Source organism: Rhipicephalus sanguineus, chromosome 7, assembly GCF_013339695.2.
Source record: "Rhipicephalus sanguineus isolate Rsan-2018 chromosome 7, BIME_Rsan_1.4, whole genome shotgun sequence".
NCBI classification, from domain to species: Eukaryota; Metazoa; Arthropoda; class Arachnida; order Ixodida; family Ixodidae; genus Rhipicephalus; species Rhipicephalus sanguineus.
The window spans coordinates 58,122,083-58,138,120 of NC_051182.1; the positions used below are offsets into that span (position 1 = coordinate 58,122,083).

Consider the following 16,038-nt stretch of genomic DNA (forward strand, 5'->3'; position numbering starts at 1 on the left):
GCGGCAGCCGCATCTTGATGGAGTTGGAATGCTAGAGCCCCGTGCACTTATATTTATGAGCGCGTTATATACGACCGGATGGTCAAAATTTCCGGAGACATCCACTACGGCTTTACTCATGTTCATGTCGGGGTTCTGAGACGTAAAACCCGGCAAATAATATTATTATTGTTATTTTTAACTGCACAGTGTACACTGAAAATGTTAATAACCATGATAACCCTGTGCACAGTTGCTTAATTTCGCGGCTCTTCCGCCGATCCTTGAGTCAAACGGCTAGTTTACAAATATTGGCCATGAAGAAAGGTTCAATTCGATTATTAATTGTGGGATCTTGCGCACGTAAAACTAATAACTGCCCTTGAACTTGCCCAGAATGACTGGCATCTTTATATACACTCTAACGACAATCGTGCTGCTAGCATATCAACCTTAAGAGCCATTCTTTCTCTTCTATCTCTAACAGCACATTCAATTTCTCACCAATTGTACTTATTTCATAATATAGAGTACCATTGCGAGTCCGCCACGGTTGAGAACTGGTTACGATGCTGTGCTGCTTAGCAGAAAGTCGTGGGTTCAATCCTGGCCAAGGCGGTCGCACTTCGACGAGGTCAAAATGCTAGAGGCGCGTGTACTGTGCAATTCTATGAATGGTAAATGACACCAGATGATCAAAATTCCCGCACGCTCCACGAGGGCGTCCCTCAAGAGGGCGTTCCTCATCATCATGATGGACGCCTTCGTAACTTTTCCACGTAAAACACCAGATATTATTGTGCTGCAATACCGTTCTTCCCGACGCGCTTATTTTATAATATAAATATCTGTTTAAATTCATGGATGATCGCGATGAGGTAGGCATTCTAATCTGTGAAACCGTACTTTTTTTAAATCTTTCCTTGCTCCAAGAGTAATCAGCGGAAACACCTCGCTGGCATCGCATCAAATATTTTCGCAAGGCACTAACTACTATTCCATAAGTACTGGCATGTGGGAAGTTGGTGGTCGTTTTTTACTCACTCTATTTTGTTGTCTATTTCGCATTTTTTACACGAAAGTGTTTTATGCTGGGGTCAACCAAAACTTCAGTGACGTATTTCCCTCACGGAAATGAAGTCGCGAAAATGCCCATAATCAGATTGCAAAGAAAAAGAGTCACAGTTTCGCCGCAACGGCGAAGCAATGAATGCGGTAGCAATAAATAGAATGTCACACGAAGAACGGCAAGCAGCTCGATACTTGCAAAGTGCCGCTCGAGAGCAAAGGACTGGCGAAAAGAACACACAGAGTACGACCGCGAACTAACAACTGTCACAGCTTGACACTGGCAGCGCACTGCTCAAACACGAGGAAGGGAGCTCGAAAAGAACGCACAGATACAAGGAGGACGAGTGCAAACTGACTGTTACGGTTATTACTTCGTGTTTGAGCAGCGAGCTACAACCAAACGATCTTAATCTCTTTTTCTTTATTAATGCAGCGCGTGGAGTGACCCCTCCGCGTCTCCTGCCACGCGGTGGCGTTCGACGCATCGTTTACTCGGCGTTCCACATCGTCAGTGGGTTCAGAAATGGGCCACTTTTTGTGCGCGTCTGAAGAAAAATGTAGGAGCGCTGCTTTAAAGCAGGCCCTTCGAGCAATCTCGCGGATGATACTACACATACTGAAGCACCTCCGAGCTCCGCGTGGCGTTCGCGTTAAATGGTGTGTATAAAAAAATCACAGCATATCCACGGAGTGAATGATGACGAGTGGGCGAAGCTGCGGAGGTTCATCGGTAAACCGTGAATCTTCCGTGAATTCTGCCCAGTACATCATCACCGACGTGAGATCGGGCGCGTTTATACTAAAGGTTCGATGAGAGTTATGACGACTTGCAGCTCACTTTAATTTTACATGTACGCTGTGAATTTTCATTGTTTAGAAAAACATTGCTTTAGAAAACTTCTGGCGTCTTTCGTTAAGCAGCTGGCGTCTTTTCGTTTTGCTTTAGAAACATCTGGCGTTCTTTCGTTTTGCTTTTAGAAAACATCTGGCGTCGTTCGTTGGTTTATATCATCAATCAACGGCGTTTTGAACAAATTTTTTTCTTTAATCACGCACAGGAGAAATCTCACCAGGCACTACCTTGGAGGTAAACAATGGCTGCTAATGGGAATGAGAGACAGAAGAAGTCGGCTTTTAGCTAACACTTACACTTCTACTTCTACTAACGTTTCCTACTGGAACATGCCAATGGCTGCTAATGGGGAACGAGAGACAGAAGAATTCGGCTTTTAGTTAACGCGCACGCTGCGAATTTTTTATTGTTCAACAGCGCACAGGAAAAAATTCACAGCATATCCACGGGGTGAATGATGATGAGTGGGGCGAAGCTACGGAGGGAATCATCTGTAAACCGTGAAACTCTTCCTGAAATGCGCCCAGTACATAATATAAAGAGTGTGAAACATCCTGTATATATTAAACATCAAACTTTTATTGTACTGTTGGTTTACGTGGTCCCTTCATTATCACTTGTGATCGGTGAAATGCAAGAAAGAAGTCCGCTCCCGAGCGAAAGAGCGCCAAGAGCGACCGCATTCCCCGCTCGCCCTGTGCGAATTGAAGGCAAGGCTAGAGGGAAGACAGGACGCGCGTTCCACGACGCGAGGTCGGTAGCATGCCCAACGAAAGCCAACGGAACGCGATCGCGCAAGTGCTCCGGCTTCGCACGCCTCATGGTTCCATTTAGCGTCCCAAAACCAAACATATTGCTCAAGGTGTGCCTTGCGTTTTTCGTAGAAATAATTTCTTTATCATGTACACTAAGACGAAAAGTTGAAAGCTCACTAGAGTGTATCGCCCGCAAAGTATGTCTTTTAGTGTGATTTAACTCTCGTACGGCAGGGTCCTCGCGCCGTTGCCGGTCCACCTCGCCCGTTGACGATCGGGCGAGGTGGCTACATAGAACTACTACTACTACACTTTAAGAAAAACATCTGGCGTTCTTTCGTTCTGCTTTTACAAAACATCTGGCGTCTTTCGTTGGTTTATTTCATCAATCAACGGCGTTTTGAACAAAATTTTTATTGTTTAATCACGCACAGGAGAAATCTCACCAGGCACTACCTTGGAGGTAAACAATGGCTGCTAATGGCAATGAGAGACAGAAGAAGTCGGCTTTTAGCTAACACTTACACTTCTACTTCTACTAACGTTTCCTACTGGAACATGCCAATGGCTGCTAATGGGGAATGAGAGACAGAAGAATTCTGCTTTTAGTTAACGCGCACGCTGCGAATTTTTTTATTGTTCAACAACGCACAGGAGAAATCTCCCACCGGCACCACCTTGGAGGTCAAAGCGTAAGACTTGTTATTCACTACTACGACCACGACGACTACGAGGGACGAACGGGTGCAGCCTTAAGGAGCTTCGCCCCTAAAATCTCCCACCGGCATCACCTTGGAGGTCAAGATCTGGTACTAGCGTTACGACTGGTTACGCACTACGACTACTACGACTACGAGGGACGAACGGGTGCCGCCTTAAGGAGCTTCGCCCCTAAAAGGACGCCGTTGTTATGCTAAACAGCCGGTGGCGCGTGGCCGAGTTGTTTACCGCAGCGCGCTGCGGAGCGAAGGGTCGAAGTATCGAATCCTGGCGGCGCGCTTCGGAAATTTTTTCTTCTGATTTATTTTTCTTAGTGGCTTTTATATATACATACATGCCTAGTCGAGAGCTTGCGCGAACACCAGTGATAAGACTGGAAATTTCGATGCGTGATGTATAAAAGACGCCGCGTCCCAGCGATGACCACTTTTATCGACGGCCGACGCCCTGTTCGCCGCTATCAGTGTACAGTGTGTATTACTGTAGCTTGAGTTTTCATTTTCCGGCTACAGGTTTGACCAAATAGAGTTTCATCTTGAACACGACGACTGCTGTCGACGTCACGACCCCGTGACATCTGGTACATATCCGGGACATGACGGCATCGCTGACGGCAAAAACCTGCCGAGAGTGTCCACATAATTGCGATTGCAATGAAAAGTTCCATCAACAGGAGTCGAACCCACGACCTCTCGGTCCACGATAGCACACGTCAGGCACGCTATCCACTGCGCCACACTGACACACTGTGGATGCTTTACAAGTGCGTGATTTATATTTCAAACTTTCCTCTCACAGTGCTATTGGTAGGCGGGGTGGTGTCGCCCTCTGCGAGGGGCAAAGTGAAGTAATGAATCAGGAGCGTGGCCTCCGCGACTAGCTTTTGCAACGCGTCATTGTTACGCGTCCATCCCATTCGGCGTTTTAGGGGCGAAGCTCCTTAAGGCGGCACCCGTTCGTCCCTCGTAGTCGTAGTCGTAGTAGTCGTAGTGCGTAACCAGTCTTACGCTTTGACCTCCAAGGTGGTGCCGGTGGGAGATTTTTCCTGTGCGTTGTTGAACAATAAAAAATTCGCAGCGTTAGCTAAAAGCCGACTTCTTCTGTCTCTCATTCCCATTAGCAGTCATTCTTTACCTCCAAGGTAGTGCCTGGTGAGATTTCTCCCGTGCGTGATTAAACAAAAAAAATCACAGCATATCCACGGAGTGAATGATGATGAGTGGGCGAAGCTGCGGAGGTTCATCGGTAAACCGTGAATCTTCCGTGAATTCTGCCCAGTACATCATCGCCGACGTGAGATCGGGCGCGTTTATACTAAACGTTCGATGAGAGTTATGACGACTTGCAGCTCACTTTAATTTTACATGTACGCTGTGAATTTTCATTGTTTAGAAAACTATTGCTTTAGAAAACTTCTGGCGTCTTTCATTAAGCAGCTGGCGGCTTTTCGTTTTGCTTTAGAAACATCTGGCGTTCTTTCGTTTTGATTTTAGGAAACATCTGGCGTCTTTCGTTGGTTTATTTCATCAATCAACGGCGTTTTGAACAAAATTTTTATTGTTTAATCACGCACAGGAGAAATCTCACCAGGCACTACCTTGGAGGTAAACAATGGCTGCTAATGGGAATGAGAGACAGAAGAAGTCGGCTTTTAGCTAACACTTACACTTCTACTTCTACTAACGTTTCCTACTGGAACATGCCAATGGCTGCTAATGGGGAATGAGAGACAGAAGAATTCGGCTTTTAGTTAACGAGCACGCTGCGAATTTTTTATTGTTCAACAACGCACAGGAAAAATCTCCCACCGGCACCACCTTGGAGGTCAAGATCTGGCACTAGCGTTACGACTGGTTACGCACTACTACGACTACGACTACGACTACGAGGGACGAACGGGTGCCGCCTTAAGGAGCTTCGCCCCTAATAAAAATTTTGTTCAAAACGCCGTTGATTGATGAAATAAACCAACGAAAGACGCCAAATGTTTTGTAAAAGCAAAACGAAAGAACGCCAGATGTTTCTAAAGCAAAACGAAAAGACGCCAGCTGCTTAACGAAAGACGCCAGATGTTTTCTAAAGCAATGGTTTTCTAAACAATGAAAATTCACAGCGTTCATGTAAAATTAAAGTGAGCTGCAAGTCGTCATGACTCATCGAACCTTTAGTATAAACGCACCCTATCTCACGTCGGTGATGATGTACTGGGCAGAATTCACGGAAGATTCACGGTTTACCGATGAACCTCCGCAGCTTCGCCCACTCATCATCATTCACTCCGTGGATATGCTCTGATTTTTTTCCAATAGGAGAAGTGCAATAGTGCCAAGGCCTTAACACACGGCGAGGTGAAGAGTTCAGCCGAAGCGTCGGCCTCGCTCATAGTATTAATCCGTACCAAAAAAGCTTTGCGAGGTGCCTGCATCGCCTGGATGTAACACCGCGTTCCCTGCTTACGTTCGCCCCGAGAAAAATCGTGGCCGGGCTACAGGAGAGATACGACACGCGTTGCGTTTCCCTGTAGTCCCGCCGTGGTGTTCAATTACTCTTTAACATACCGCGGTGTGGCGACCTTACACGTTCTGCGTCCAATCAGCGATGCTCTTCTGGTTGTCAGACCGCTTTTTCTGATTGCGCTCTCACCGTTAACTACTGCGCTACCACAAGGGTTTGTTTAATCATTGATCACGGGCGTTAGTCGTCGGCATAGATATGTACCACCAAGCGTGAATGTGGGTGCATCCACGTTAAACGGTGTTATAGCTGGTAGACACCAGTAGGCATTGTGCAAGCTCTCTTATATCAATGCACAGTAAACATCCTACTACGTCTGTAAGGACACGTTTTACTTTCGTGTTATACCGATTCCTATGACGGTGGGATCTACCATTTTTTGCCTACTCTACTCTGTAACGCTTTGACGGTAAAGGAAGAAATAAATGGCTGAAATGTTAAATTAGCAAAGTGCGCTTTCCTTGCAATCTCACTGATGTTTATTTCTTATTCGGCTAATAAATGTAAACGCATTTTGTATGTGTACTATTTATATTTCCACGTCTTCGAGAGCAATGCCAACACTTTTGACAGAGGCGTTTATCTAAAATATTTTGCACGATTGCAGGTTCTGAAAAAGAGAGGGATTTTCTAAAGGGTCGCTTTCCACAACTGGAGGACAGGCACTTCGCGAGCTCATGTGACCGGTCATTTGAAGAACACATCAAGATGGAGACGCGTGGCAGAGGTTAGTACAAATTTCCAGATTCGGAGGGCAGCAGTATGGCTGCTCCCGCGCACATTTTAAGTCCGTGTAAATTATGCGCGAATGAAGAGCCTGCCGATCACGCATAGGTGCGCGTTCTGAGATGTCAACTGCGGCAGCACCGAACACGTTTTACGACAGCATGAGTGCTGCGTTATTCCTGGCGCTTTATGGCATAAACGATCTGGTTTCTCTTACATCTCAGAACTTTCAACAATCTGAATCCCCCACCGTCTAGAGAAAATTCCCATGAGAGCATTTCTGCCTACAATGGGTTGTCGTCTAAAGAACAGCGCAATTTTTTGTGAAATGTTTATGCAATTGTTAAACAGCTCGAATGAATGAATTAACCGCAAAGGAAGGGAGTTAGATATACATGTATAAGACATTACTGAGGAAACCACGCTTAATAAGGCCAACCCGTGTAGCTCTCCTTAGGTCGAATTCGCATGCCTGACGCTTGCCGTGGGCGTTCTGATGTTCAAGGCAATCAGTGAGTGAGGTAATTGTAATCGACAATAATTTCTGGCCTCTTACGTGCCAAAACCCAGGGTATGATTACGATGCACTCCGTATCGGAGAACTCCTGATCATTTCTACTGCCTAGTGTGCACTGAAATCAGACAGTACACTGACCTGCATGTAGGAGAAGAAGAGAAGCTCATTCAGAACATGTGTACATAATTACCGCAATATTCATGAGATATGTTGAGCTCACACTTTAACATCCTGACATGAACGACCCACGCATGTCCTGACGACCACGTCAGGGCTTATTAGTGGCATGGGTACCGAGCCACACTCTTTACTCTCTCCCAGACAACTCTGCCAAGCGCCAGTACAAATTCTTCGAAAACCCTGAGAAAAATTAAAAAATTATAAAACCGATACAATGCGTTGACATTAGGGTTCTTCACGATAGAGTGGTCAATAAGGTGTGGCATAAATTAAAATTGGAGTCATGCACTCTAAGAAAAAAGTTGTGAAAAAGTAGTAATGACAGATTTACTCCCCTTTGGGCCTTGGCACGTTTACTCCCTTTCGCTAACCTTTTCTCTTTCAGAGGTAGTAAATATTGTCGCGACTGCTTAGCGTGTGTTAGTAGAGGTTACTACTTGCGTACGGGACGGGTTAGTGAACGTTACTACCTCTATCGACTGCGGTATATCATGCTGTATACATATGTGACAGTGCTTGCAAAATTTAGCCAAACTATGATTTCCTTAACTTTGTTGGAATAACAGTTTTATGCTACATCATAACACACGTGAATGCAAGTATTAAGGCATACCATTGCGAGTTCACAACGTCAAGTGCAAGTCTGAGTTCATGGTCAGCTCCCCTGCTGACCATGAAATTAGGGTTATATAATATCCTTTCGGTTGCTGTTAGAGTGTGCGTCGCATTAAAGCCTTCATAATCTGCGCGTGTCTATATGAGTGAGTCTTTATGGTTTTTCATGCATGTGTAAATTCGTATAAAAGACGTCGTGGTAGTGCGTACGTACCAGGTCAAAGAAAGAGACCATACTATTTTCAGCTTGTCAGAGCAGTTAATTTGCTAATTTGGCAGTTGCTACATTCAGTTACTACTTCGTTAGTAAATATTGTTACAAGCACTTACTACCTCAACCTTAGTAACACAACGTTTTTAAGCGCGTGTAATTAGTGGAAGTTAGTATAGCCAGAAATTCGTGGAAACGATTAGCCGTTGACACCCCGGGAAGCAGCTGCTGAATACTCCAACAGCTTGCATTTGTTAACGCCGAAAGCATTCCTCATAACTCCTCGTATTTTGGGCCCATTGAAGGGAGGTATGGGTAGCCTATCGGAGGCTTGCACTCCTGTGAATGAGAGAATAAACACGGGAGAGCCAGGTCGTGTTCGCGACCGGACACTGGCGCGAGTTGAACTTGCCTCTATCCGGCGCAGTTCAGAGTTCACATGTAACACTAATCGGCCGTTGCAACTGCTCGGCGCACTAGAGCTTCACACTGACGTGCTAAACAGAAGCGAGCACGTGCACAAACACACGCACGCGCGTCTCTACCATGAGTTGTTTTCAAAATTCCCACAGGGAGTTTCTACGCACGCGACCTAAAACTCCATGCGGAGCACAATAATGTCACACTGGTTATACACTCCGTAACTTAGCAACGGGAGCATATTGAGTACATATGCCATCGTCACTTCGCTATGACGGAGTAAATATTTCGGGTTTGGCAGGTTTTGGTGCAGGTGAGCTGGTAAAACTCCCTCATTTTTTATTACCGAGTAGTGCGTGGGAACGCGTCAACATTGTCCTGTCAGGCCACATGGCAAATGATGACCAAAAAAAAAAGAAAGCAAGCTTGGTCGGTGCTTTCATTAGATGCTGCACTTAGGCGCGCCGAGCGTCGTACGATCTTTGACTCCTTGCAATTACTCCTTATAGATCGCGAACTCAAGACGAATACCAGAAACGCCAGCACTTGCAGCAGGATATACTGAGGCTCGTTTACTGCACATCTGTGCACACAATGTACACCTGAACACACACGGCAAAGCAAAAAATCCACGCCAAAGGCAAACGTGCGTAACCAATGCACAGAAGAATGACGGTAACAATACACGCAGCCAACACCGCCGGTAATTTGTACGCAATCATCGTGACATCACTACGGTGCGGCGCGCGGGTCGTCGAGGTCACGTTCTTCCTGGTACTTAGTATACTTATGACACTCGGTGGTGCTCAGAAGCATTCGAAAACGCTTACTCATGGCTGCCAGCTATCTCATGGCTGCTATCTCATGGCTGCCAGCGTCGGCAAACATTCACGGGCGCCTAGCTAAAACTGTTCGTAAACTGCTCATACGTTGCTCTTTCCTGGTTATGCGTGGTGTATCCCGCTAAATCCATCCGCCAGGGTGTTCTGCATTTGTCCTGTCGCGCTTCATTGAAATAATTTACTCCGCATTGTCATGATGTAAACGAACAAAACACTAACTGTAAGAATTCTGCCTCTCACCTTCGTTTCAGGTGTGGACTTGGTGCTGAACTCTTTGGTCGGCGACAAGTTGCAGGCCAGCGTGCGGTGCTTGGCCCCGCACGGCCGCTTCCTTGAGACCGGCAAGGGCGACCTGTCCGAGGACGGCGATCTGGGAACGTCCGCGTTTTTACAGAACGTCAGCTTCCGCGGAGTCATGGTGGACCACTTGCTGCGCGATGACCTGGTGACGCGGGTTCACAAGCGTCGTGTCGCAGAACTCGTCCGCAACGGAATCGCATCTGGTGTGGTGCATCCGCTGGATTTCACCATGTTTTCCCGAGATCAGACTGAGGAGGCCTTCCGCTTCGTTGCGTCCGGAAACGAAATAGCAAAGGCTGTGATTCAGGTGCGTGGTGACTTGCTGACTTATAGGTTTCTTGCGGTGTTTGCAAGAATATCAGTGCAATTCGCGCGTCAGTGCGACGTAAGTAAATCACTCAACACGCGCAAGCGATACGCAGACTCAGCCAAAAACAAATAAGAAGGCAAGAGAACTGATAATTATTATTTCTTCTATTTTCGACGCAGTGCCTAGGTAATGTGACCGATAAGTTTCTTTTTTTACAGCCCCGCAATTTTACAATACGTTTCTGACGTTATACGCATGCATTTTATTAGGCATTTTTCGAAACCGCGCCACCATTTCGCGTATTTACGGACGCATATTATCATCATATCTTGATTACACCCCTGAATCTAGGAGTAGTCACACTTTATGCTGTGTAAAGTGCTGTGGCTTTCGGCTATACTCCGTTTTATACATTAGGTGCACCGCTATGAAAGCTAGCGAGGCTTGCAGCAAATGCGTTCGCAGAAGTAGTTCACTGATTTTACATTCTGTAGTTCGCTTTTTCTGACTTCTTTTAGGCTGATTATTAAGCGAGGCTAGGTGCTTTCTGCCTTAGAAATAAACAAACAACGTTATTTATACCGTTTCCAAACAGTTGTTCTGAAGCCTTCTGTTTCCGTTTTTCGGCCTCCGCAATCAGTTCCGGCAGCGCGAAGTCGGAAACGATCGCGGAGGCCACGTTACAATGAAATCCAAGCGCGTGAGACGCTCGGACTTGTATTTTGCTGGCCGAGCTTCTTGCATAGCTTCCACAGCGCTGCAACTGACGTATCAACAGAGCATGGTTCTGAAGGTAAGAGACGTGTGTGTAGATGCTGCGAGAAAGTCAGGATTAAAAACAAATGTAAATTTAATACTGATGCGTGTTAATGGTGTAATAAGATGGTTAAGTTTGTGCTAATTGTCGCTATCAGATTAGGGTCATTCTACTCCAAACGTCCAGACTTTGCGCTTGACCATCTCCGCTGATAATATAGAAAATCATGGGCAAGCATTTCGTTTCATTACTCACACTATTTGCCTACTCCTGGGCAAAAAAAAAGCTTTTTTTCTGGCTCTTACGGCTATTTGAATAATGAGGCGCAGGCCGAAGTCCATGTTGTGGCAAAGCATTCACTGAAATGCAGTTACATACGGACTGCCTCAAAAACCCGTAGTTACAATCAAAGGAGCCGCACTTTTTTATACAGCCCATTCCTGGTTGCTACTATCTACCCCAGAGTTCACTGCCCTGAAACACTGCGCAAATTCTGGGCCATGTTTAACGATAGAGAGAGAGAAAAGTTAAGTAAAAAGCAGGGAGGTTAACCAGAAGATAATTTTCCTGTTGGCTACCCTGCGCTGGTAAAGGGGTAGGGGGACAGAAAGGTAAGGAAGGAAAAAACGCACACACACTCAAGCACAGAAGCGCCAAAGTCGCTTAGCCAGTCCATTTGACCGCAGATATTTCAGCAGCGCCTTGGACGTTTTCTGGTTGGAAGCTCGAACGTTCCAGCACTCCAAAATGGACTGCTCGGAAAGCGGCCGGTCATCGAGGCATGCTTACGTAGATGAGAGCTGCTGTCTCTGGGAGCTGTATTGAGGACAATGACAAAGTACGTGTGCAATGGTTTCTTCGCTGCTACAGTGATCACAGGGAGCACTGTCTGCCATTCCGATTCGGTAAGCAAAGCTGTTCGTGAATGACATTCCAAGCCATAGGCGGGAGAGGACTGTTTCGAATCGGGGTAGTCCGGATGAAACTTGAAGTGACGGGTCCAGACGGTGAAGGGGGGAACATGCATAAAACTGATCATATTTCACAGTGAATGTGTTACATCACGCGCGAGCGAGGGAATCTTTGACGGTGCATCCGTTTTTGATAGTGAACGGCTTCCTGTACGCCACTTTAATGAGCGTTCCTTGCAGAAATATTGGCATGTTCGTTGGCATCGATGCCACAGTGGCTGGAAGGCACTGAAAAGTTATGTAATGCCATTCGTCTTTTAATTGCTGAGAAGTCTGTCTCATATCCAATGCTAGCTGGTCTTGTGCTCCACGACGTAAAGCTGACAACAGACACTGCAGGGCTCACTTCGAGTCTGTAAATGTGCCCCACGCCAGTGGTGACTCTAGTTGAACCCTTCGAAGTGCACTGTGGTGTGCCGCAACCTCCAGAGCAGTCGACGTAGTCCTATGAGACGTTCTCAAATGATAACTTTTGCCTTTTGCTGGGAAGATAAGAGCTCCTGCAGATCCCCAACAGTTGTAGATCTATCCGATTAAAGTTTGACACCGTCTTCGTATTCGTCGTGCAGCATCAGCAAAGACAGCTGCTTTAAAGATGGCGACGAGAGCTCCGCATTTTTAGAATGTCGGGCACTGTCAGACGAACTTTAGGCTGATCCAGACACCAAGGCGGTCTTCGTATTCTTTCAGTCGGTGTGTAGTCTATTGGAAGGCACTCTCGGTAAGCCGGAATCGTTTGCAAAAGGAGGCACCAGGCCCGTCATCTGGAAGCGAGGCTAGGTGGTGGACAGAGGCGCCAGTGAGGTGTCTGATGTGTGCTCTAAGCGCCTCCAAGGTTATGTGAATGCTGGCAGGATGATTCTTTCCAGTGGCAATGGTCTCCGCTGTTGACGTGCAGCGTGGCGGTCCGAGGCACACTCTGCGTGGCTGGCCCTGAGCATTTTCTGTTGCACGAATGTTGCTTTTGCAGGTGTGCTTCAGTACCAGTAGACTGTACCGCAGGTACCGAGAAATAGAGTGCGGTATAATCGCAACATAGTATGCATAGATTTACCCCACGTTTTCCCTTCGAGGAATTTCAAAAGATGCGAAATAATATACATAATTAGATACCCTAGCACATTCGGAAACAAATCAGCATTGCTATAAAACAAGACACAGAGAGCAATGGAATAATGTCACACCCCGGTTGAATACTGACATAGAGCTTCTGTGTTATTGTAGCGTCTATCTACACTTGAACATGTTTAACTTAGCGCAACGACGACGTGGACACAAGAGAAGAGGAGACAAACCACAGCGCTGACTCGCAACTGAATATTTATTAGAAGACAAGAACGAAAAAAGGACACTTCAGCCCTCACACCCATGTGACACAAAACCGATGAAACGGCAGGTCAGCTGACATCCTGAACAATAAAGAGCCTTACGCAGACCACGTGTGCTCTCCAACACCAGAAAAGTTAAGATACCGTGCTATCTAAAAACCTAACCTCGCTATCATGTAGGGCAACAGAAGGCACGCTAATGCACTGTTCTTCCCTTTTTTCTGATATAAGCTTCAATTATTTCTCGTGTGGTTTGATCTCGGTGTTCGTTGCAAGGGAATGTATACTAACATGTGTCCCAGCGTGTTGCGCAGTGCCATGAGGCTGAAGTGCTATCGGCTTATTTTTCAAAGGCTTATTTTTGGCTCGAAATATAACCGCCTTTGTTTTATTTTCTTTAATATTCATGGAGTTGAATGATGAACGCTGTTGCAGTTGAACTAATGCGTTATTACAATTAGAGATAAGGTAGTCAAAGTTATTGCCAGAGAAGAATATGGTTGTGTCTTTGGCATATATGATAAACATGGCATTAGTATTAATGTTAACGAAGTCATTTATGTAAATGTTAAACAGCAAAGGCGCCAAAATGCTGCCCTGTGCGACACCGCAATGCAGTGGCAAAACTTGTGATCGCGAGTTATCTATTTGAACAACTTCTCGCCGGTGGGACAAGTATGACCGCAGTAAATTTAACCCACAACCACGTATACCATAAATATCTAAGTTACCTAACATGACTTCATGATTTACTGAGTCAAAAGCCTCGGAAAAATCGACAAATAAACCAATTACTATTTCCTTGCTTTCAAATTCCGTTGAATTATGCCCGTCCTGATGAAGCAACGCTAATTCTGTTGATTTGTTCTTCCGGAACCCAAATTGATGTGGTGTTAATATATTGGAGTTCTCGACAAAATTCGAGATCCTACAATGAATTATTTTTTGAAGACGTTTTGAAAAAATGAGTAATATTTATACAGGGCGGTAATTGCTTGAGTCATTTCGATTCCCTTTTTTTAAATGAGCACTGCTACATTGGCTATTTGCATCTTTATTGGAAACGTTGATGTAGTTAAACACGTATTAAATATGTTTGCAAGAAGTGGTGCGATGATGTCTGCTACAAATTCCACTGGTTTTACTTGAATTTCGTCGATATCTCTACTGCCGCTGTTTTTCGACTTTGTAGTTGTCGATATCACTTCCTTCACTGTGACTTGCTGCAGACATAAAGTTTTATTAGTCCTCATGTTCATATATTCACATGCATCTGCTGGACTGCATAAAGTACTCATATTTGTAAAAAAGTATTTAAAGCATCAGCCAGTTCCACCCCACGTAAATATCTTCCTTCGATTGTAAGCGTATTTATGCGGTTACGATTATTACCACGATGCACGTTTAATTTGTCCCAAACCAGCTCGCTCGGATCATTTTTGCACATGCACGAAAGACGAGAAGTACAATTTTCGGGCGATGCGCAGGTTCTTCGTAAGTTTTTGCGATTTTTTTTTAAATTGGTTAGGTCATCAAAATTGCGAGTTTAAGGGATTGTCTCTAGCGCCTGCCCTATGTTTTCATTTTTTTAGAGCTCGTGCGTCATCTATGGTTTCCCAACTTTCCTATTTCTTTTGCGTATTTTAACAGGGAAGTAAACTTGTTAAAAAGTTTTAAATATATCTAAAAATGCATTGTATACATGGTCAGCATCATCTAAGTTGAGGATCCCGGACCAGTCAGCCTGGTCCAGCTCCTTTCTTAATGCGTTAAGAGCCGCATCAGTTATTGGCTTGCAGAAGCTTTCCACAGCCGGGCTTTTTCTGGGTACACTGGCATTATTTAGACAGGAAAACACAGGAAGGTGCTCACTAATGTAACTTGAAAATGCACCGGCTTGTATCTGTGATATTGAAAAATTTGTTATGAACATATCTAACACTGACTGACATTCAGTTGTTATTCTTGTCGGGTCATTGATAACGTTTTCACACCCATATGACAGTAGAATATTTCATAAATTTGTAATATCGTGAGTATTCACTCCAATATCAATATTATATTCACCTGCAGTAATCAACATGCACTTGCTTTCTACAACATACGAAATAAAGCGTTCATGAAATGTTTATTGTTTTTAGAAGATCATAGGATGTTAGATATCATTCACAGAAGAGATTTGTGGCGACTTTTTTCACTAGAGTCTGCTCCTGTGAGAGTAGCGTATCTTAATGCAAGCCACAGCCCCAGTTTCTTCCATGTTACGATCATCTTAATGCAGTATAGTGCGCAGTATCACTGGTATCCATTAGTAATTCTTTTATAACATATTTTTACATTAGCCGCATTTTTTCTATCGTCGTGATAATTGTTACGCGAATGACGAAGCAGTTGTACCGTCCACTATTTACAAGATATATTTACAGAAGCGCTTGCATCGGTGACATAACCAGACCTTCGTCGTCTTCGACTGGTGGCCGCGCGCATCTCCCCAGCCACGAGATATATTATGCGTGTAGCAGTAATATAGCAGGCATACACTGGGGGCTATTTTTAGGTGTTCTGTGACAGAACGGAGCGAAGCGTCTAGAGAGGACGAGACGGAGCAAACAGCCAGTAGGCGGGCTGAAGGAATTGAGAAATGTTTTCAACGCGTGAAGAATAGAATTATTACAGCTCATCATCAATATTGGGATTCACTGTTTTTCAAAAAATGAATACAATGAATTAAAATTTAAGAGCGCGATTACTTCAACAATCTGTTTGTGCTAATATCCTGAGAGGACGCTATGTGGCGTCACTACTTGACGAGTCCTTTGGTGGTGGGAGGCTGGTTGCTATTTTCACAAACTATCGGCTTGAGATTGGAGGAAGTCACACAAAAAGCAGGCTAATATGATTCTTCGGCCCCAATCCAAGTCATCCGGAGATGAATTCGTATCCGTTCTACTGGACGCAACGCCGCCTCC

At 45.1% G+C, this 16,038-nt stretch overlaps 1 protein-coding gene across 1 annotated transcript in view; it reads left to right on the plus strand.

The window, feature by feature from the left end:
- The window catches only part of LOC119398707 (fatty acid synthase-like), a 116,377-nt gene that overhangs the window by 82,115 nt on the left and 18,224 nt on the right, over nucleotides 1-16,038 (plus strand). Inside the window, exons 20-21 of the mRNA XM_049417398.1 lie at nucleotides 6,500-6,619; nucleotides 9,655-10,010. Of these exons, the coding sequence (XP_049273355.1) occupies nucleotides 6,500-6,619; nucleotides 9,655-10,010 (476 nt within the window). The remainder of the gene's footprint in view (nucleotides 1-6,499; nucleotides 6,620-9,654; nucleotides 10,011-16,038) is intronic.